Source organism: Benincasa hispida, chromosome 10 (genome assembly GCF_027475165.1).
Source record: "Benincasa hispida cultivar pf3 chromosome 10, pf3_genome.v1.1, whole genome shotgun sequence".
Taxonomy (NCBI): Eukaryota; Viridiplantae; Streptophyta; class Magnoliopsida; order Cucurbitales; family Cucurbitaceae; genus Benincasa; species Benincasa hispida.
Window position 1 is genome coordinate 49,192,167 of NC_143487.1, and position 21,818 is coordinate 49,213,984.

At 34.4% G+C, this 21,818-nt stretch overlaps 1 protein-coding gene across 1 annotated transcript; it reads right to left on the minus strand.

Moving 5' to 3' along the window:
- Positions 1-3,543: 3,543 nt before the first annotated feature.
- Positions 3,544-13,375, minus strand: CIB22 (LYR family of Fe/S cluster biogenesis protein). The gene is made up of 6 exons (XM_039046835.2): positions 13,188-13,375; positions 13,044-13,085; positions 12,104-12,185; positions 5,128-5,183; positions 4,455-4,522; positions 3,544-3,935 (listed from the first exon to the last, which is right to left on the minus strand). Exons 1-5 carry the CDS (start codon positions 13,317-13,319, stop codon positions 4,484-4,486), a joined length of 351 nt encoding a protein of 116 aa, XP_038902763.1. The 5' UTR covers positions 13,320-13,375; the 3' UTR covers positions 3,544-3,935; positions 4,455-4,483.
- Positions 13,376-21,818: the final 8,443 nt, after the last annotated feature.

Sequence of the window (21,818 nt, forward strand, 5' to 3'; positions counted from 1 at the left end):
AAACAATAGCACTTTCGTAAAATTACTCAAAAGGGGTGTTTTTAAAGTAATTTTTGGAGAAAATGTATTTTTGGTCATTGAGTATGATTTACCTTTGATCTCTAGATTTTAAAATACACTTTTAATCTTGAGTTTGGAGTTCAGTTTTTTTTTTTTCCTCTAAATTTTAAAATTTTACATTTTTGCCCTTCGATTTTAGATATCAAGAGTTTGGCACTTTTATCTTCGAGTTTGTCCACTTATAGCCATGCCATGTGTTAAGTTTCTATTAATTCATTTTCATTGTTTTGAAAATTTTACCGCCAAATATAAAAAGTAAATAGTTCAAATCATAAACTTAAAGGGATGAGAAACTCTCTAAAATTTTTGTAGCTAAACCACACAAATGATTTCTCTAGACGAAAGTTGAGTGTTTGGTACACCACAATTGAGTTGAGTTGAGTTGAGTTGGTAAAATATATCAATTCAATGTTCGACCACCAATTTTAAATGTTGGTGGAGTTGAGTTGGTATATTTTATCAACCTACAACTATCCTTCCTTCCAATGTTTTCAATGGCTTCATTCATCATTCATTGTCATCGTCTACTATTGCCACACTTAGGGAACCAACTTTGACAACCACTTTCACATGGCCAACTCCAACGATCAATTCTAGACTCCGACAACAGCTCCGACAATCAACTTTAACGACCACTTTCCTGCGATCAACTCTGACAACTAATTTCGAGCTCCGATAACAAACTCTGGTGTCCATGTTCATGCGACCAACTTCGAGCTTCAACAACCACCTTTAACTACAAACTTCGGCGAAAATCACCTTCGATAATCAACTTCAACTACTACCTTCGCGCAAAACTCCGATGACTTACTCCAAGTTTTAGCGACCACCTCGGACAACAAACTCGTGCGACCAACTCCAATATCACCTTCGTGTGACCAATTTCGAGCTCTGACAACTACTTCCGACTAAAACTAATTGTTTATTAACAATCCCACCACAGTCTAGGAAGAGGTAATGCATACATCTACTTGGTAGGACTGATCAATTTAACTATTTTAACGAACAATTTTTTTGTATATGCATGAAATTGGCTCATTATTGGCCATGATTATATATATATACCTTATTATTTGTGAACATGTAAATAAACCTCAATAACAACCCTATTTTGATGCATATTAAACTAATTCCTGAGCGTTAAAGTATGTTGTAAGGTTATTGATTATATAAATAGTAGTATTTTGTCCACATTAACTGCAATAATTTATTTAATTGAATTCGCATATCAAATGAGTGTTAAAAATTTAGAAAAGTATGTATATAGTTAAATGATAGACAAAAAAAAGTTAAAGAAAAAAATAACAGATATTTTTTTTAAAAAAAAAATCACAAAATGGAGATTTGTTTTCTAGAACATTTTTTAGAAAAAATTACTAAAAATGGAGATTTGTTCTCTGACAATCCTCCAAATTTGGAAGAATTAAAAGTGAAATTGTTAAAAAATTGTTGTGACATTCCATTGGTTGCTAAGATGATGGAGGAGATTCAATTCAAAAAAATTTCATGATAGAGGAAAGATACAAAGCTACAATGAGAAGATGATAATGATAAAATTTATGGAGAAAATTAGGAATCAAAAGTTTTGATTTCTTTTTTGTTTTCAATTTTATTTAATCATATTCTAGTCGGTTAATTGTTGTTTATTACAAAAAAAAAAAAAAAAGAAATAAAAAAAAAACACGAAGAGTGATAAATTATTGAATAAAAAAATTTCAAAACAAAAATAATAATCGTAAATCGTAAAAGTATATTATGAAGAGTTTAAAAATCTGCACCAGATACTCTAACATATTACCCTAACTTTGTATTCTAGATATAGACATATAAACTCGTATAAAACAATTAAGGTTGGGCCCCGCAAGTCCTTGCCCCGATCTCGGTTTGACCGAGGATAGGGGTCAAAGAGGGAATTAAAATAAGGTTCTGGGTCGGAGGCGAGGGGGATGAGGGGTGTCCCCGCCCCATCCCAACCCAACCCCACCCATTTATATTTTTAAAATATATAAATATATATTAAATATATTTTATTTATATGAAGTTTAAGAAATCTGGAAAAAGTTGCATTTACTTTTTTTTATTATTTTTATTATTTTTGCTTTTTTTTTTTCAATTTTGCTTAGTGTAATATTTGTTTAATTCTTTTTTCTTTTTTTTCTTTTTTTTTTAATTCAAACTCTAAAGTGGTGAGATTAACTTATTGTTTTTTTCCTAATAAAGAAAATTTTGTTTTATATGCAACAAATTTGTGAGGTTAGAAGTACAAGTTAAATATTATTTTTTTAAAAAATTAAGTGAAGTTTTTTTTTTATAATTTTTTGGGATGGGTCAAACTGACTCTCCAGCACTTCTAACCCAAAGTTTCCTGTCATTTTTTCGGGAAAAATTAAATGAAACAGAGAATCGTCCCCATCCCCGTTTCAATTCGCAGGGATGAGGATTAATTTCCCCCCGTTGGGATGGGGATGGGAGAGTTCTACTCCGCCTTGTTGTCAACCCTAAAAATAACACCACTTCAAATACAGTCATATAAATTTCAGACATCATATCTCAATTCAGCACTTACACAATCCCTTAGAATGATTTTATAATTCTTAAAAATAACTTTTGCATGTACTTTTAGTCATTCAACATCATTTAATGAAAATTAATTTTGATAAATTAAAGACATATTTATGGATGGTTGTAAATATGATAGAATTGGGTTACTGTGAACATGATAAAATCAATTTTAACTATTTGCTTGTTTTTTGAATGAATATTGACTACAATTTTAACTATTTGCTTGTTAAAGTTATTTTTAAATGTGATTTTGACTACGATACACAATAAACTTTGAAAATATGTATTTCAATCCTTCTAGAAGCACTTCCTAGAATTTTTCTTACGACAAATACTTAGATACATTCAAAGATAAAAATATCCATCAATATGTTGACATATTCATAAACTAAAGGGTCCGACGTCGATGCTAAATATCCACGGATATTTTTTATGTCTTCTATAAATGCTCATAAAACATTTAAAAAAAAAACATGTATCTATTTAATTCAATATAAATACAAACACTAATAATAATATTCATAACTTAATTTGAGAGTAAAAATAATTTAATTATTAATCCAAACAAAATTTCTATTTTTTTTTCCACTTCTAAAAATATATGTAGATATTGATATTTTAATATATCTATAAAATTGAAGTCTTGATATCCATACGTGATACCATATCAATATTTTAATTCTTGGATGTATCACAAACTACAATATTTATACAGCCCACAAAAAAAAATCTTAAAACATAAATCCGTTTAGATACTCTTTTCTTTCCCCTTTCTGGAATGCACAAACAGCCATTTTAGATGGTCTATGAATATTATTTTTTTCAAGAACACCCTAAACTGTGAAACGATTCACAATAATAATAAGAAGAAGAAGAAGAAAGATTAATTAATTAATAGAGGGGAAAAAAAAGGAAAATGGCTTTTGAAATGCTAAAAGTATTTCCTATTATTTAAAAATTCATGTTATTCATCCTCACAGTTTCAACATCTGATGCAATTACAAGCAATCAGGCAAACTGCTCATCCTGGAGACTTCCTTAGCCAAAGTTCCCACCAAAAGTAAAAATAAAAATTAGCCGCATTCACAGAAAGATAGGTACATGCAAAGGATGAACACTTAAATTAACCAAAAGTTGTAGCATCACACCCCGTTCTAACGGTGATTTTTTCTATGTCAAATTTGCACATCTGGGCAAAAACTAGAAAGCAAATCAACAAGGAATGACTATAATCTGTGTTCATTCAAGTTCACACATCAAAGAGCTCCTTTTTTTTCATCATCAGCTCTGACGAGGCCACGAACCATTTCGACCTGCAATAGTTGAATCAAAACATTGTGTTTCACATTAGACCTCCAAGCAAAAAGTATCCAAAACTTGAGTCATTGTATATCGAAAACCATTGTTAATTGTAGTATATATTATGTAAATGATTGCTCTAGAAACAGTTTGAACACTTCACAACATTAGAGTAATTATTTGAAAATTGTTGTCGACAATATCAGACAAAATGGGTTTGTTGAGAGAAACTTCTCTCTTTTCTCAAATTTCACTCGGTAAAGGACCATAATCTCTTATTGCGTGGCCAGCATCGCGTACAAAACACAATTCTTTTTTTATTATTCAGAAATAGAACTTGTCACTGGATAATTTTTTTTTTTTTTAAAAAAAAAAAAAAAAAAAAAAGCTCTAAAGATTCAAACTCTGCAAGGGAGTGAACAATCAAGAAATAAAATAAAATAATACAAGAATTATATTAAATCCTATCAAGTTGCAATCCAATTTGAGTTGCATACAGATTTGTTACCATCGGCAGCCAAATGTAAGCTTACCTTTATTAATTACCATGATAATGAAGATTTCAGTGATCTTCCCGCCCATAGCCATATATGATCTCGATCTGTATCATTGCACATAGATGTTGGTGTCATATTGACGGATGAGATTAAACTCTAACAATTGCACAGAATTCATCAAAGGGACAAAGAGTAGAGAACTTAAAACAGCCAAAGAAGGAGGGAACGAGTATGAAGCTGAGTTCCTATGCTCCAATCGCTGGGGAAAGGAAGTTTAGCTTACACTTGTGCTTATCTTTGGGGGTGAAAATGCCACGTGAAAACAAATATACATATTTCAAAACTGTGATTTTAGTAGACGTTTCATTTGAGCAATAAACAAACCACAGATCATCACAATTATTATGTACTTTCTACATTATAACCTCTCTTAAAATGCACCGAGGATGAGATGGTTAATGATGATAGCGATACTATATTAGTTCTTTGTAGGGATACAATTGTACCATCTATAGAACAGATCCCATTCAAGTAATGTTCAGGAAAGGTTGTCGATGACGCTATATAGTTCCGTAATGCATAAAGATATATGCAAATAAAATAATAAGAAAAAAATCAAAATCAAAATAAAGTAAGTGAAGAGGAGAAGGAATGAACATTTAAAAAATTTATGGAAAAAAATGTGAACAATCTTCTAAAGGAAACTTACCCCTTCAGGTGGAGTTGGGTTTCGCGTAAACTTAGAACCACCGGGAGCCCAAGGAACTACAGAGTAAAGGGGGAAAAAAAATTAGGATTAATTACTGCATAAAATAGCCTTGTTTTAAGCAGAACAGAAAAAACAAACAATGAAATGATACTTCAAAGTTTTAGGTAAGTGCCGGCAACCATCTAGAGGGTGGGGGGGAAGATTGTTTTTTCATTCGCATGCCTGCAACTTAACTAATAGTCAACTAATATACTCCAGAATTGAGAATTTCTTGTTCCAAACTCATCGATCATATTTCATAGAAAAGATAACTATATTTTACAGAAGTTTTTTGCAAAGGATGATATTGTTAGGAAGCAAGGTAGTATGGGCTACCTTTGTCCCACATTGATTAGAATGAGATGACCAATGTGTACTTAAGTGGCTTGGTTCTCCTATCTCAATAGCTGACTTTTGGGGTGTGGTTCTCCAAAGTAATTAAATACCTAACAATAGACGTTGATTGGATTATGCTTTTTGTAATTGAGAAGTAGTCATGAGGAGGGAGAGAACCAGCTCTCTCCCATCGGCTGGAGTGTTAGCCTGACTGCCTGAGGGCTATAATAGAGTACTAGTAGGAGATGCCTTACATACTAGTATGAGGGCTATAATAGAGTACTAGTAGGAGATGCCTTACATACTAGTATCATAGCCAGTTATCAACGTTTCGGAGAAAAGCACCTGCAGAGGGTTCAAACTAGGAGTTTCCACATGAACCACCGTAGGTTTAGTCATTGGGACGTCGACTTTCCGAAGATGGGATACTATTAGGAACCAAGGTAGTATGGGCTACCTTTATCCCATATTGGTTAGAATGGGATGACCAATGTAGTACTTGGCTTGGCTCTCCCACCTCTATTAGCTGGCTTTTGGGGTGTAGTTCTCCAAGGTGCTTAAGTACCTAACTGCTTCCCATCCCAAGGGTGGATGAGCTTCACGATGAACTTCATGGGTCGCAAATCAACTCCAAGATAGACTTTCGAACTCAAGGACAAAAGATTCTATTCAAGTAAGGTCGTATACTCCAAAATAGATTTGAAATATGATTATCACCAAATTCGAATGCACGAGAAGGATGTAGGAAAACAGTTTTCAGGACACATGAAGGCCACTATGAATTCTTGGTGATGTCGTTTGGGTTAATGAGCGCCCCCTCCACATTCCAAGCACTTGTGAACCAAATTTTTTTGGCTATATTTACGTAAGTTCATTTTCGTCTTCTTTGATAACATTTTGATTTATCCTGGTTGAGTTTCTAGAACATGTTCGACACTTGGATTTAGTATTAAAAATCCTTCAAGAAAATGCTATGTATTTGAATGGGAGTAAGTGTCAATTTGCACAAGAATGTGTGGAATATTTGGGGCACATGGTCTCAGTTGAGGGAGTAGGAGCTGAACTGCAAAAGTTACGAGCGATGATTGAGTATCTAGCTCCAACGAATCTTCGAGAGTTTAAAGGATTTCTAGGCTTAAACGGGTATTACAGACGATTCGTGGCAAATTATGGAAGCTTGGCAGGACCACTGACCCAATTACTTTGAACAGGCAGATATCATCAGGATTACGAACAGAACGAGGCTTTTGAACGCAGAAGAATGCGATGGTCACATTGCCAGTGTTGGCATTGCCGAATTTCACTCAAACATTTATCATTGAGTCATATGCTTCAGAAATCGGATCGGGAACAATGTTGTCCCAGAACCAAAGACCTATTGCGTATTGTCTCCTCAAGCACGTTTAAAGTCTTTATACAAGCAAGAACTTATGGTTGTAGTATCAACAGTCCAACATTGGCTGCCATACATGTTGGGACAAAGATTCATTGTTCGATTGGATCAAAGCGCCCTGAAATTCTTAACAAAAAATTCCACCATAATATCATAAATGGGTCTCCAAACTGTTGGGATATGACTTTGAAATTCAGTATAGACCGGGACCATAAAACAAGGTTGTCGATGCACCATCCAAGTTACCTGATGTACCTCATTTAGCTACCGTGAATGTGCCCTGTTTGGTGGATATGAAGTAGTGAAAGCAGAGATACAAAAAGACTTGAAGTTATCGATGATGTGGAATCAACTTCATGAAGACTCGGATCTGGTCTCCAAATTCTCCGTGCACCACGATACCTTAGGGTACAAAGGGAGGTTAGTATTATCGAGATCATTGAAATTAATCCCTTCCATATTGCATTTATATCATGATTTTGTGATGAGGGGTCACTTTGGATATGGTGGTATACAAACGATTGACGGGGGAGTTATATTGGGAGGGCATGAGAAGTGATACACGAAGAAGTATGTAGAACAATGTGCGGTTTTCCAGAAGAATAAGGTGGATGTCTTGGAGCCCAGTAGGTCTACTGCAACCCCTGCGTATTCCAAAATGTGTGTGGGAACATTACAATGAATTTTGTCGAAGGGTTACCCCAATCAAGTCAAGTGGACACAATCTTTATGGTTGTCGATCGCCTTAGTGAATATGGCCGTTTCCTAGCGCTAAAGCATCCATTCAGGGCCAAGACCATGGCTGATTTATTCATTCGAGAGGTGGTCAGACTTAATGGGTTTCCCTAGTCTATTGTATCTAATCGCAACAAAATCTTCCTCAACCATTTTTTGACCGAATTGTTTCGATCCCAGGGGACTACACTTCGAAGAAGCACTACTTACCATCCTCAAACGGATGGACAATTGAAAATAGTTGAAAAGTGTGTGGTATCTACGTTGTTTTTGTAATAAACGACCAAAACAATGGTCTGCCTGGCTCTATTGGGCTGAATACTGGTTTAACACTACATTTCATAACCCCATTGGCATGACCCCATACCAAGAATTGTATGGCAGACCCCCACCCACATTGATCTCTTATGGCAATCAGAAAATAGTGAATGCGACTCTGGATCAACAGTTGGTAGAATGGGATGTTGCTTTAGACTCCCTCAAGGCTCCCTTGGCAATTGCCTAAAACAAAATGAAGAAATTTGTTGATTGACGACGATGGAAGTCAATTTTGAGGTGGGAGATTTGGTGTACTAAAGATCCGACCATATTGCCAACTGACCTTGGCCAAGAGGAGAAATGAGAAGCTGACTTCCAAATACTTTGGGCCATATCGTGTGGAAGAACGAATGGATGATGTTGCTTACAAGTTAGAACTACCCTCGACAGCCACCATACACCCAGTATTCCATGTCTCCCAACTTAAGAAAGTAGTGGGACCCCAATCGACGTTCCAAATGGGACTCCCAATTTTGTCTGATAACTATGAATGGGTGGTTAAACCAGATGGTATCCGTATCTTGGGGTATCAAAAGGATACTCAATCGGGGGAAGCAGAATTATTGGTGAGTTGGAAGGATCTACCAAATCATGAAGCTACTTGGATGGTTCTTAACAACTTTCAACAACAATTCCCAACCTACAACCTTGAGGACAAGGTTCATCTAACCCCAAGAGGTAAAACCAACCGACCGACTTTTACTTCTCGACGATCAAGATCGGTTTGAAAATTTACCAAACCGACCATAGTCGGTTTGGTGGCGGTTCGGTCGGAGAACCGACTCCGACCAACCGATGCTCACCCCTACATGTAGGACTATAGATCTTGTGAGCAAATATCCTCATAACCCTATACGGTGCTAGTTCCTTTGAGTAATCATGGATGTTAAGGGGATAGGTATCAATATGCCTGGGTCTAATTTATGAAATTCAGGACACTAAGCATCTAGGACACCAAGGTTCCCATGATTGCATGGCATCTATAGCCCATTTCATTATTTCTCACTTCCTTAGACTTTTGAGATCATAATCCCATTAATCTCTCTCGCCCAGTTGTATTGTTTGACAATAAGCACAACAATCTTTACCCCTTCTAATCTAAAGGTCCTCACAAAATACAAAAACAAATAATTTCACAACTAATTCTAGAAGTTGTTTCTTCTTTTAGAAAAAATATAAAGTTTTAGTAAACAATATTCATATTAAATAAGTACATAAACTTAATAATTCATGATAAGGGAATCTAAAAAATATCAAAGTAACATTGTTGATATACAAAATAAACAACAATAAACTGATAGCAATGCCATTGCTGGAGAACAGGTGCAAATTTTATTTCACTCTAATGGAGAAGTTGTTGCAAAATAATCACAAGGAATTTTATTCCCAAGCATCTTATTAAACACAGAACAATAATCTTTCACCACCAACTTTCCTGACTAAGTTGAATGCTAAAGTTAAAACGGCCATGGTGGACTACAGCTGAAAAAGAAAGGTGCCTAAGAAAGTTAAGGTCTTTATTTGGTTGGTCATGCATAAAAGCCTTAATACTTTGGATAAGTTGCAGAGAAAGTCTCCATCTATTTTATGTTTGTGCTTGAAGGAGGAAGAATCTTTTTGTATCACATGCTGTCCCACTGCCCGCTCTCCTGTTCAACATAGTTTTCCCTCTATCAAGTTTTAGCTGCATGTCTCCCTGAGAAGATTGATGAGCGACTGATGAAGAGCCTAGGAGGAATGCCCTTAGGGAAGGCCAAAATTTTATGGAATGGTGCTCTGAGGGCTATTTTGTGGATGAATCATGATATGGAAGGAGAGAAATGGGAGGATCTTTCAAAATAGGTTGTCTTCAGTGGATTCTTTTTTATGTACAGCATAGTGGCATACTATTTGGTGGTGTTCAAACCAAATGAACTTCTTTGGTAACTATAGCTTACACATGATTAGAAATGATTGGAAGGCTTCGATATTGTAGGTTGCTTCTTTTCAGGCGTAGATCTCTTCTTCCCCCCATCCTACAGTTGTTCTCCATTTTGTGTTTACAATCCATCCCTTGTTTCTCATTTAAAAATAAATAAATATTTTTTTGATAAGAAACGATATTGTATTAAAACAAAAGAAGGAACAACCTACTGCTCGGGGATAGAGAAAAACCCTCCCAACAAAAATAAATAAATATATAAATAATCTTGCTAAAAGTGAGCTTCTTGGTATTCATATCGTTGATTCAGATTTTCAGTAGATGCTGAATACTTTTGGTTATAAGAGGGGATCGTGGCCATCTTCTTATCTGGGTTTGTCTCTTGTTGGTAATTCTAAATCTATGGCTTTTTGGCTCCATGTTTTTGAGCAAATTAAGCACAAGCTTCATAACTGGAAATATGCGTATATCTCAAAAGGTGGCAGACCTACGCTTATTGAGGCTACTTTGTCTAATTTGCTACATACTACTTATCTTTGTTTTGAGCTCCCAGCTCTATCATTTCTTTGCTGGATAAACTAGTTCGTGATTTCTTTTGGGAAGGTGCTCGTGAAGAGGGTGGTATGCATAATGTGAACTGGGAGACTACACAACGTCCCAAATTGATGGGTGGCCTTGATATTGGTAATTTCAATCATCGGAATTTTGTGCTTCTGGATAAATGGATCTAGCGTTTTCTTACTGAGCCTGACGCGTTATGGCGGAAAGTTATTGTTGCTAAACATCATTTCCTTGCTAGGGGTTGGCCATCTTCCAGATACCATGGTTCTAATCTTCCCCCCTGGAAATATATTTGTCAGAACATTAAGTCGATTGCTAGTCATGTTCATCGACATATTGGTCATGGTGCTACTACCTCTTTTCGGATGGATCTTGGGCTTAGTTGTGGTATATTATCTACAACTTTCCCGCATCTATTCTTTCTTGCCCTTCATCCTAATGATATGGTGACGAATGTTTGGATTGTTGATACTGATTCTTAGGACAGTCACCTTCGTCGTAATCTTAATGATCAGGAAATTTCGGGATGGGCTATCTTATCGCACCATCTCACATCAGTAAGACACCATTCTACTGCTGATGTCAAGACCTAGCCTTTAGACTCTTCAGGTTGCTATATTGTCAATTCCCTTATGGTCGATTTGACTGGTTTTGTCGATCTTCATCGGAAGAATCTCTGTCTATTTGGAAAGGCCTCTATCCAAAGAAGATTAAAAAAAAAAATTACATAAATACAGTTGATAGATTGCAGCGCCGTATGCCTTTTATGCATCTCTTTTCTTCTTGATGCTCTATGTGGTGTCATAGTTATGAATCTTAGACTCATTTGTTTGCTCACTGCTCCTTTGTGAGGTGTCTTTTGGAATATTATTTTAGATGGTCTTTGGTTCTCACTATTTCTATTTATGAACTCTTGGCTACTCTATTCATGGGGCATCCCTTTGGTGGTTCTAGAAGAATTCTTTGGTGGTTCTAGAAGAATTCTTTGGTTGGCTATTGTGAGGAGTTTCTTTTGAACTCTTTGGGGTGATCACAATGGTCGCCTCTTTAGAGACATATTCTTTCCTTTTGACAGTTTTTCTGAATCTGTGCTTATTCATGCTCTCAATTGGTGTAATTATGAGTCTACTTTAAATTTGTATAGTTTATCTTTCTTTCTCTCACATTGGAGAGATTTCTTGTAATCACCTATTTCATTCATCAATAAAATGTTTCTATTTCCAAAAAATAATAATAATATCTAAAATTTCGTGCAAGCATCTTAGATTCTTAGATACTCAAGAAACAACCTTGAAAGGAAAATTTATAATTTGGGGCTATTTACTATAATAAATAATTTCAACCTACTAAACAGAATCTTAAAATGGAGAAAACCGATAGGTATATATATATATATATATATTAACTAAACTCATAATATCTTGTTTATATTGTTTCTGCAATACAATTTCTATTATTCAAAAGGGAGGAAGAGAACATCAACGCTTAAGTGGCATTTCAAATAAACAGAAAGCATATCTGATATCTACAGGACTGATTAAAGTAGAAGACCAAGATCTTAAGAGAAGTCAATTTCATCATTACCATATTACATAATCATTAACATCATTCGGTTTTGCAACCTTAATTTAATTAACTGCCATGTGATCAAATTCATTCATGATTCTGCTTACCAATATAGGGATCAGGATGTCGCCACTTATTATAGGAAGCTTCCCCATCAGCTATCAGCCTGTCTATTGTGTCGAGATCTTCCTGCAGATCCAGCCCAAAAAGGATCCATAAGCAATAGATCAATAGCATAGAAATCATGGCTTGCTGACAAAGATCATGTCGATCTATACATGTAGACCTTTCACAGCTTGAATCCAAGATCTCAGATTTTAGTTTTAACCCAATTTCCTAGAGCAATTTGGATCTCTAAGTCCTACTCAGTTTAATAAGACCCCTCAAAAGTTTCAAGTATCATTCCAAGTTAATTCTCATAAATTTCTCACTGCCGTCCAACATCAGTCTTCAAACTTGATTTTTTTTATTTAACTGCATGAATCAGGAGTGAGCTATGCACATATACAAGACAAGCATCATAGGAAAAATAATTTCTATGAGAGAATGCTTGCTTATTTGAAACATAAATTGGGGGCAACATAATCCTTAAATATGGGATTTCCTACAAAACTTCCAAGTTAACACGATTTGAATCTGAAAAATGATCGTATTTGATTCCCAGGATATCATAACAATTATTCGAGGAATCCACCTTTTCCTAATGCATTAAGCAGACGATATTCAAGGGTCAATCAACAATGTCCATCCCCCACATAAGCATTCATCCAAAACTATCAATACAAACTACATTTTAATATTTCATCAAGTAACGCAAGACAATTTACACGAAAAAGGCAATTAAGAAAAACCCCCGCGAGTAAAAGTAGAGTATACAGCTCAAACATCAATCCCAAAAGAAAAAATCTTTCATCAGTTTATATCCACATCCCTACGTCAATTAACTCACAGAGAGGTCGCAGTGCAGAAAATTTCAAATCAACGAAAACACAGAAAAGAACAAAAAATTGATCGAAACAAAATTAAAGGAACAGACAGAGAACGAACCACGTGTTTGTGAGCCTCGAATCTCTCCCGGAGGTCCGACGCCTGAAACAAAAGACGATTAAAAGAAACAATAACAAAATCAGTTGAGGATCGAAGAAATGTCAAAACGGAGAAGTGGAAATGGGGGAAAAAATAAACGAATACATCTCGGTAAAAGAGATGGCGATGGACGGCCCAATTGAGAGTGTCTTTGAGAGCTCGCCGGTAAAGGATCCGAACCCTTTCCTTCTGGGCGGCTCGCCGAGCCAGATATCCCGCCGTCGACGAAAAGCTCATCTCTCCCTTTCTCTCTCTCTCTCTCTTCTTCTTCTTCTTCTTCTTCTTCTTCTTCTGTAGATGGCTTTGTATTTAGTGTGTTGTTATTGCGGTTTCGTTTGGGAACAACAATGGAGATAAACGCCGTTTAACGATCCAAACGCACCGTTTTATGTGGATTAAAAAGGAAAGGAAGTGCAGTGTTAGAGAAAACGAGCCGTTTATACGCCGTCACAGTTGAAGGGTTTCCAACTCTCTTACCTAATAAATAAATAAATATATATGAGGTTGGGTCATTTTGGACCAAAGGTATAATCGATATAAAATAATGATAGAACCAACAAAACTAAGAAAATCATGAGACTTGAGTCGAAAATAACATCATGTGCTCATTTCGGGCCTATGAGGGAGATTTAACTCGGGTCAAAGCCCAAATCACTGTGCTCAACCTCAATCTTGATCGAGGTCGAACTTAGTAACATAACTATTAGGAGATGTCTCGTGTGTGCCCCAACCCAAAGCATCACTATAGGGGAAGGTGCTTATCCCCAGCCTCAGCTGATCCTGGCCAACACACAAGGGGCATGTTCTTTCGGCTCAATGAGATGAAGAATTATCTCAAAGTTACTCTAAAACCTTGTCGGGACAACTTAGGTCAACTACTCCTATAAATACATCATTGTAGTTCCAAATAAGGTAAATCGACTGTCTACTTGAAATTCCATAACGAACTTTATCTTTAGACTTTCTGACTTGAGGTTGCCTTATTCCCCAAAATACAAACTAACCATCACTCTATCTGTACATCGATGTTTCCCATGGGGATTTCCCTACTAGTTTCCCGTGGAGAATCCCCTACCATATTCAATTTAGGGCTTTTTTTTTAGTTTTTTATATTTGGGCTTGACTTTTTGGAGTTAAAGATAGAAATTGGATATTTAATATTGGGTTTTAATCTCACACTATACATTATAAACATATATATAAATAAATTATTTTATATATTATAGATACATATTTATAAGAATATAAATATATCAACCGTCCCCGTCCCTGCCGCGCTCCCTGAAAATCCCCGGTTTGACCCTATCACCAGTCAAATCGGGGATTCTCTATCCCGATCGGGACGGGTTCCCCTGAAAAATTTTTCCAATCCTAATAATATCATCTTTAACATAGTTCTTAAAAGAGAGAGAAGTGAGTTCTATTTCTCTCTTTTTAACTTATTTCTTTTCTTAAACTTCTTATTTCTTCAATTATTTAGTTGAGTTTTGTTAAGTTCAGTAGATTATTCTTTTAATGGAAAAAATGTAGAATATATGTGATATGTAGCTTGAACTTATGTCATTATATGCCTAATTTAATTGAAATAAAGTTTGCACCGTCGACTTTAAAAGTTAAAAGTTTGATTTTCAAACTTCATAAATCGTAAAAAATTATATATAGAGAGAGAAAGAAAGAGAGTAATAATAATAATAACAAAGAAATAAAAAAAATAATAATAAGTTTTGGGGAATTAATAAGTTGATTTTTTTTTCAACTTCATTTTTTAGTTCAACTAGGGATTAAGTCGTCTACTTTAACAATGCTAATAGGTGCTTTATTAATTAAACTATGTTTTGATTAACTACTAAATGATTAGTTAAATGAGGATGGTTGAACAAAACACAACTTTTTTTAAAGTCACAAGTTTAGTATATAAACATTTCATATTTGTATTTATATCGTTTAAGAACTTTAAAAAACATCTAATAAGATCCTTTACCTATTAGAATTCGTTAAAATTCATGGACGTACTAGACACAAAATTGAAATTTTAAAGTCTCATCAAACATAAATTTCATTTTTTATCAAATAGATCAATTAGTTTTTTAAAAACTTGAATATCATGGACTTCTCGAACACAAAATTGAAAGATCCTATATCTATTAAACATTTTAAGATTTAATGACTTATTAGAAATAAAACTGAAAACACACAGATCTATCAGATGCTATTAAATTCAACATCTAAATAGATACAAATTTAAAAATTCAATCACTCATAGGTGACCCCAAAAAAAGAAAAAAAAAACTATTTAAGTAGAATGAAGATTGTATTTGTAGAGGAATTTTATCCGTGGTTCATTTGACCAGACCAAATGAAATATGATCTATCTTTTGATTCTCATTCTCGTTATTCACTTTCGATATTCGTTTTCATTACTCGTTGAATCTTATTTTTCTCTTTTTTGTACATATTTTTTAGGTTTTATTCTTTAAATGTACGAAGTAGCGAGTAAAAAGAATTAAAAGAAAATGTAAACTACATTAATTAATCATAAAAGGAGCCAAAGAATAGGCTTTATTTTCATAGGGAGCCAGAGTTGAGTATCAACACATCTATAGAATGAGATGGATTCTAAAATCTCACTTCGTAACAAAGAAAACAAAAGATTAAAAAATATATGTATTTTAAAAAATGTGTTAAGTTTCGAAACATTTTTAGTCTATAAATTTGTGTGAAAATAAAATTTTAATCCCTAAATTTTAGCTTGTAGCGATTTAGTGTTTGTATTTTTAAATTTATAATAATATAATTTCTAAACTTTTTAATAAGCTACAATTAGTCTCTATATTTTAAAATTTATTGCAACTTAATCATTACCATGAAAATTATCAGCCAATTTTAGTTACGGTTAGTTTATAAATAAATTTGATTTTTTATTTTATTAATTTACATTCTACATAGGTAAAAAATTCATTAAATCATAATAATATTTTTCACAATAACGACTAAATCGTCATAATTTATAATAAAGTATTACTAAAATTTAAGGGTTAAATGGTTAATTCAACCCATAGTTTAAAATTTCATCAAAATCTCGACCCACCGCGAAATTACGGTATAAGGGAAATTTCGATTTTCCCCCATTCTCGAAATTTTGATGGAAATTTTGATTTTTTTTTTTTTTTTAGCAATTAGGCTCAATGGAAGTTTTTTAAGGTTTATAGTAGAGATGTCCAATTTCTCCACGGGGACGGGGCCCCGCGGGGTCCCGCCTAAACGGGGCGCGGATTCCCCAATTAGGCGGGGAATGGAGGAGGGAGTGGGAAAAAAAATTCCCGGTGAGCTAAACGGATTCCCTGTCCCCGGCCTCGCCCCGATTAGCTTTTACATATTTATTTAGTATAATTATCTAATGTTATGTTATTATTATTATATAAATATTACATTTAAATTTCAAATTTGATTATTTATTGAGAAACATAATGAACATGTTTAAATTTAGATTATATATGTGAATATTTGATTTATATTTATTTCTTTCTACTAAAAAAATTAATTAGCCTTTTTAAGCCAAAATTTGAGTAATTTATCTTTAAATTCAAATAATCATATAAAACAAACCATAATAAACAATTTAGTGATAAAGTTAATTATTTAATTAAAATTTGCTCACATTATTGATTTAAATTAATTGGCTTTTTACAAAAAAAAAAAGTAACGAAAAAAAATTACCCGCGGGAAACCGATCCCCACAAATTCCCCGCCCCGATCCCCGTGGAGAATTTCACGGGGATGGGGAATGAAATGGGGAGTGAGGACGGGGATAGGGAATGGCATCCCCGCCCCGTGTGTTGGTTTTTTGTCCTAAAACTCGTGGTATGTAAACAATGAAACTTATTTTGAAAATTCAATAAAGGTGTTATTGAATAGATCCATTGCTTGAATAAAAATCCAATAAACCTAACAGTTCCTTGACTATTGGATGAGTACTTGAACTTTATGTGGAGATATAAAGGTGGATCAGGTTCGAATAAATAGTCAAAGTGATCTATACTACATGGATAAGATTGGATACCTTATTATGGTAACACTATTGGATACGGCCTGCTCTGTAGTTGTTACAAATAGTTGTAAAGTGCTACAAACGAAGTGATCCTAATTCGTTCATGTTGGACATGAGAAGTGGGAGTGTCCTTGTGCAAAAGAGTTTGTACAAGATCGGACCACGAAATGAGTCACTCTTAATTTATAACATTGTTTATAGTTTAAGACTGACTATTTGAAAGTGATGACCTAGGTAACTTGACCTTAGTCCTGAGCTAACTATGAACTCCTATTTATCTGGGATTGTCCTTAGATTTGCATAGGTGAGGGTTGACTCAATAGTGTCGGCTCAATATGACTGCATTTCACGGGTAAGATTGGATAGATAGTTGGTGACATAGGGTGCAAGAGGGAATTCACTCCTACCAGCTTTAGGGATAGTAGAGAGGTTGTTCCCTTAAGTGCTGATCATGAGGCTTGAATAAGGGATCCTACCCTCTCATTTGGCATGAAAGGGACTCAGTTTTGTGATTGGATTACAAAACAATTGTTCATTAGGGGATCAGTGGGGACTTAAGGAACAAGAGGTAATTTCGGGGGTAAAACATAGATTTGACCCAACCGTTATTACGAACAACCTGTGAAGGGTTAACTTACTAATCATGGTTGTATCGAGTGGACATAATATATCTACAGTGAGGGGAGTTCAACTATGGACCTTAGTGGAGTGACCCATTATTTAACAAATAAGGGTTACATCGGTCTAATGAGTTTAACCGATTAATCTCGGATCGTTGGAACCCATGATCTGTAGGTCCATGAGATCCACCTACTAGCTCGGACATGGATTATCTCTAGAGTAGTGTGATTAGTTAATTTGAAACGTTAAAATTAGAATCAAATGGAATTGGAGAAAATATATTTAAATATGATTTAAATATATGAAGATGAATTTGTATAAAAATTAATTTAATATTGGATATTAAATTAACTAGAATTATTTAAATTGTTTAAATATTTACTTATTAATTTTATTAGAAAATTAATTTATGAAATTAATTTGTAAATTAATAAATTTTGATTTTAGAAATACAATATGATTTTAAAATCAAAATAGATTTTGGAAATTGAAAAATTACATAAAAATTAAAAATTGCTAAAACTTGATTGGATATTAATTCTCAAAATGACAAGTTCAATAATACAAGTGTTAGCGTCAGATAGATTTTATTGGGGATAATTATGTGAATTAGAAATCAAAATTTGAATACGATACTTGTGATAAACGATTTGCGGTTTGTCTTAACTGAGGATTGTCCTCTCATTCCTAGCTCTAACACAAACCAAAATGTTCGGGATGTATATGACAGATGGGTCAAGGCTAATGATATAGCTTGTGCTTATATCCTCGCTAGCTTATCTGATGTGTGGACAAAAGAAGCATGAGGATATGAGTACTACCAAAGAGATTATGGAATCTCTGCGAGGGATGTCATTAAGTACGTTTACAACAGTCGCATCAAAGTGAAGACCAATGTTTGTGGACATGTTCTAGACATGATGATCCACTTTAATATGGCAAAAGTAAACGGTGTTATCATGAACAAGAGAAGTCAAGTTGGTTTTATTCTAGAATATCTTCCGAAGAGTTTTCTGCAATTCTGAATGCATTTATGAATAAAATTTGACTACTCTACTGAATTTTTTACAGGCTTACCAGACAATGTTGAGAACAAAGGGTCTGGTGCCAGAAGTAAATGTTACTACTGCCAAGAAGGGAGGAATGTCCTCCAAGCCTGATGTTGCCTCCTCTTCAAAGAGTAAGAGTACTATTGGAAAGAAGGGCAAAGGGAAAGAGAAGAAAATTCCTACTGGAAAGAAAGGCAAAGATAACGCTGCAAAGGAAAATGTTTCCATTGCAACGATGAAAGCCATTGTAGGAGATACTGTTCTCAAAATCTTGCCGAAAAGAGAGTAGAGAAAGGTAACCAGGCTAACTTGACCCTCGGATCGTTTGCTCAGCTCATCCAGTAGGAGAAGTTGCTACTTGTTTTTAACTGTTAAATCTTGTAAAGAACGAAATTATATATTTTTGTGTTAAATGAAATGTTTGTTTTAAAAAATTATGTTTGTTTTAGCAACCTCTGTTGAGAATCAAATTGTTAAATGCTATTTGTAGATATTCAGATATCTAAATAGCCAGATCTAAGTATAGAAAGTTTAAAGATTTCTATATCTGATTGTTAACAAAGAGTTGTTGAGGCAGGTCAGATGCAGCTTGCTCAAAATGTTGAGAATACCTTAATGTAGTGGGAGGAAAGTGTACTTTTTGGCCATTATTGAGATTAAGATACCATCCCCTTATAGTTTTATCAAAAGCCTATTGTATACCTAACAATGTTTACAATGATTCTCTCGGCTAAAATGTTTGAGAATTACCTGGTAGGACTAGGAATACCAGATAACCTAGGGCAAGTGGGAGAAATATCGGGTATAGAGATACCGAATGGTAAAAGATGGGTATGAGATACCCTAGTTTATTGTACTTCTCTATAAAACTCAGAAACCTAGTCTTATATATTAGATGTATAAGTTATCACTGGAGTTTTAATCCAAGTGGGAGTTTGTTGGGTTTTATGTCCTAAAACTCATGGTATGTAAACAATGGAGCTTATTCTGAAAATTCAACAAAGGTTTTATTGAATAGATCTATGACTTAAATAGAAATCCAATAAACCTAAAAGTTCCTTGACTATTGAATGAGTACTTGAACTTTATGTAGAGACACAAAGGTGGATCATGTTTGAGTAAATAGTCAAAATGATCTATAGTACATAGATAAGGTTGGGTACCTTATTCTGGAACATTATTGGATACGGTATGCTTTGTAGTTGTTACAAAGAGTTGTAAAGTGCTACAAACGAAGTGATCCTAATTCGTTAATGTTGGACATGAGGAGTGAGGGTGTCTTTGTGGAAAAGAGTTTGTACAAGATCGGACCATAAAATGAGTCACTCTTATTTTATAACGACGTTTACTATTTAAGACTGACTATTTCAAAGCGATGACATAGGTAATTTGACCTTAATTCTGAGCTAACTATGAACTATTTTTTATTTGGGATTGCCCTTAGATTTGCATAGGTGAGGGTTGGCTCAACAACGCAGACTCAATATGACTGCCATTTCAGGGGTAAGATCGGATAGATAGCTAAGGACATAGAGTGCAAGAGGGAATTCACTCCTACCAGCTTTAAGGATAGTAGAGAGGTTGCTCTCTTAAATGCTGATTATGGGGCTTGAACGAGGGATCCCGTCCTTTCATTTGGCATGAGAGGGACTCAGTTTTGTGATTGGATCACAAAACAATTGTTCATTAGGGGATCAGTGGGGACTTAAGGAACAAGAGGTAATTTTAGGGGTAAAACAGAGATTTGACCCAGTCGTTATTACGAACAACCTGTGAAGGGTTGACTTATTAATCATGGTTATATCGAGTAGACATAATATATCTACCGTGAGGGGAGTTCAACTATGGACCTTAGTGGAGTAACCCATTATTTAACAAATAAGGGTTACATCGGTCTAATGAGTTTAGACGATTAATCTCGGATCGTTGGAACCCATGATCTGTAGGTCCATGAAGTCCACCTACTAGCTCGGACATGGATTAGCTCTAGAGTAGATCGTTGGAACCCATATATCATGGTTATATCGAGTAGACATAATATATCTACCGTGAGGGGAGTTCAACTATGGACCTTAGTGGAGTAACCCATTATTTAACAAATAAGGGTTACATCGGTCTAATGAGTTTAGACGATTAATCTCGGATCGTTGGAACCCATGATCTGTAGGTCCATGAAGTCCACCTACTAGCTCGGACATGGATTAGCTCTAGAGTAGTGTACTTAGTTAATTTGAAACGTTAAAATTAGAATCAAATGGAATTGGAGAAAATATATTTAAATATGATTTAAATATATGAAGATGAATTTGTATAAAAATTAATTTAATATTGGATATTAAATTAACTAGAATTATTTAAATTGTTTAAATATTTATTTATTAACTTTATTATAAAATTAATTTATGAAATTAATTTGTAAAATTAATAAATTTTTATTTTAGAAATAAAATATTATTTTAAAATCAAAATAGATTTTGAAAATTGAAAAATTACACAAAAATTGAAATTGGGTTTTTTCATGTTCATCTTCAACTAATTTACATGGATCCCACCTTCTCCTTTGGTTTACTCCAAACATGAGCTGCATCCCAGCACATCTCTTTGCATGATAGTCTGCAATATATTGAAGAGATTGTTGAAAAATTCGGATGAAAGGTGTTCTTTAATGGGTTGGTTCAACGAGCTTTCTCCATATTCTTTTGATTCTAGCTTATTTTGAGTCCCACAGCTCAATCTAGAGCACTAAGAGGATAGTATGGAAGATCTTGTGGTGGTCTACACAAAAATTTGGAGGATTTAGCAGCTTATTTCAATGGTTCGGTCAAGGTATGTTCTTGAAACCCATTATACTCTGTTTTAACATGTTTCTTTTCATCCAAAATTAATGAATTATAATGCTTATGGATCCGGTTCCCTTCCGCTGCATGCTGGTGTTGATCCAAGACCGTGGACATCTTTAGTTTATAGACTTGTCTTGATTACATAAATTATATAGTTTCACACATCAATATATAATTT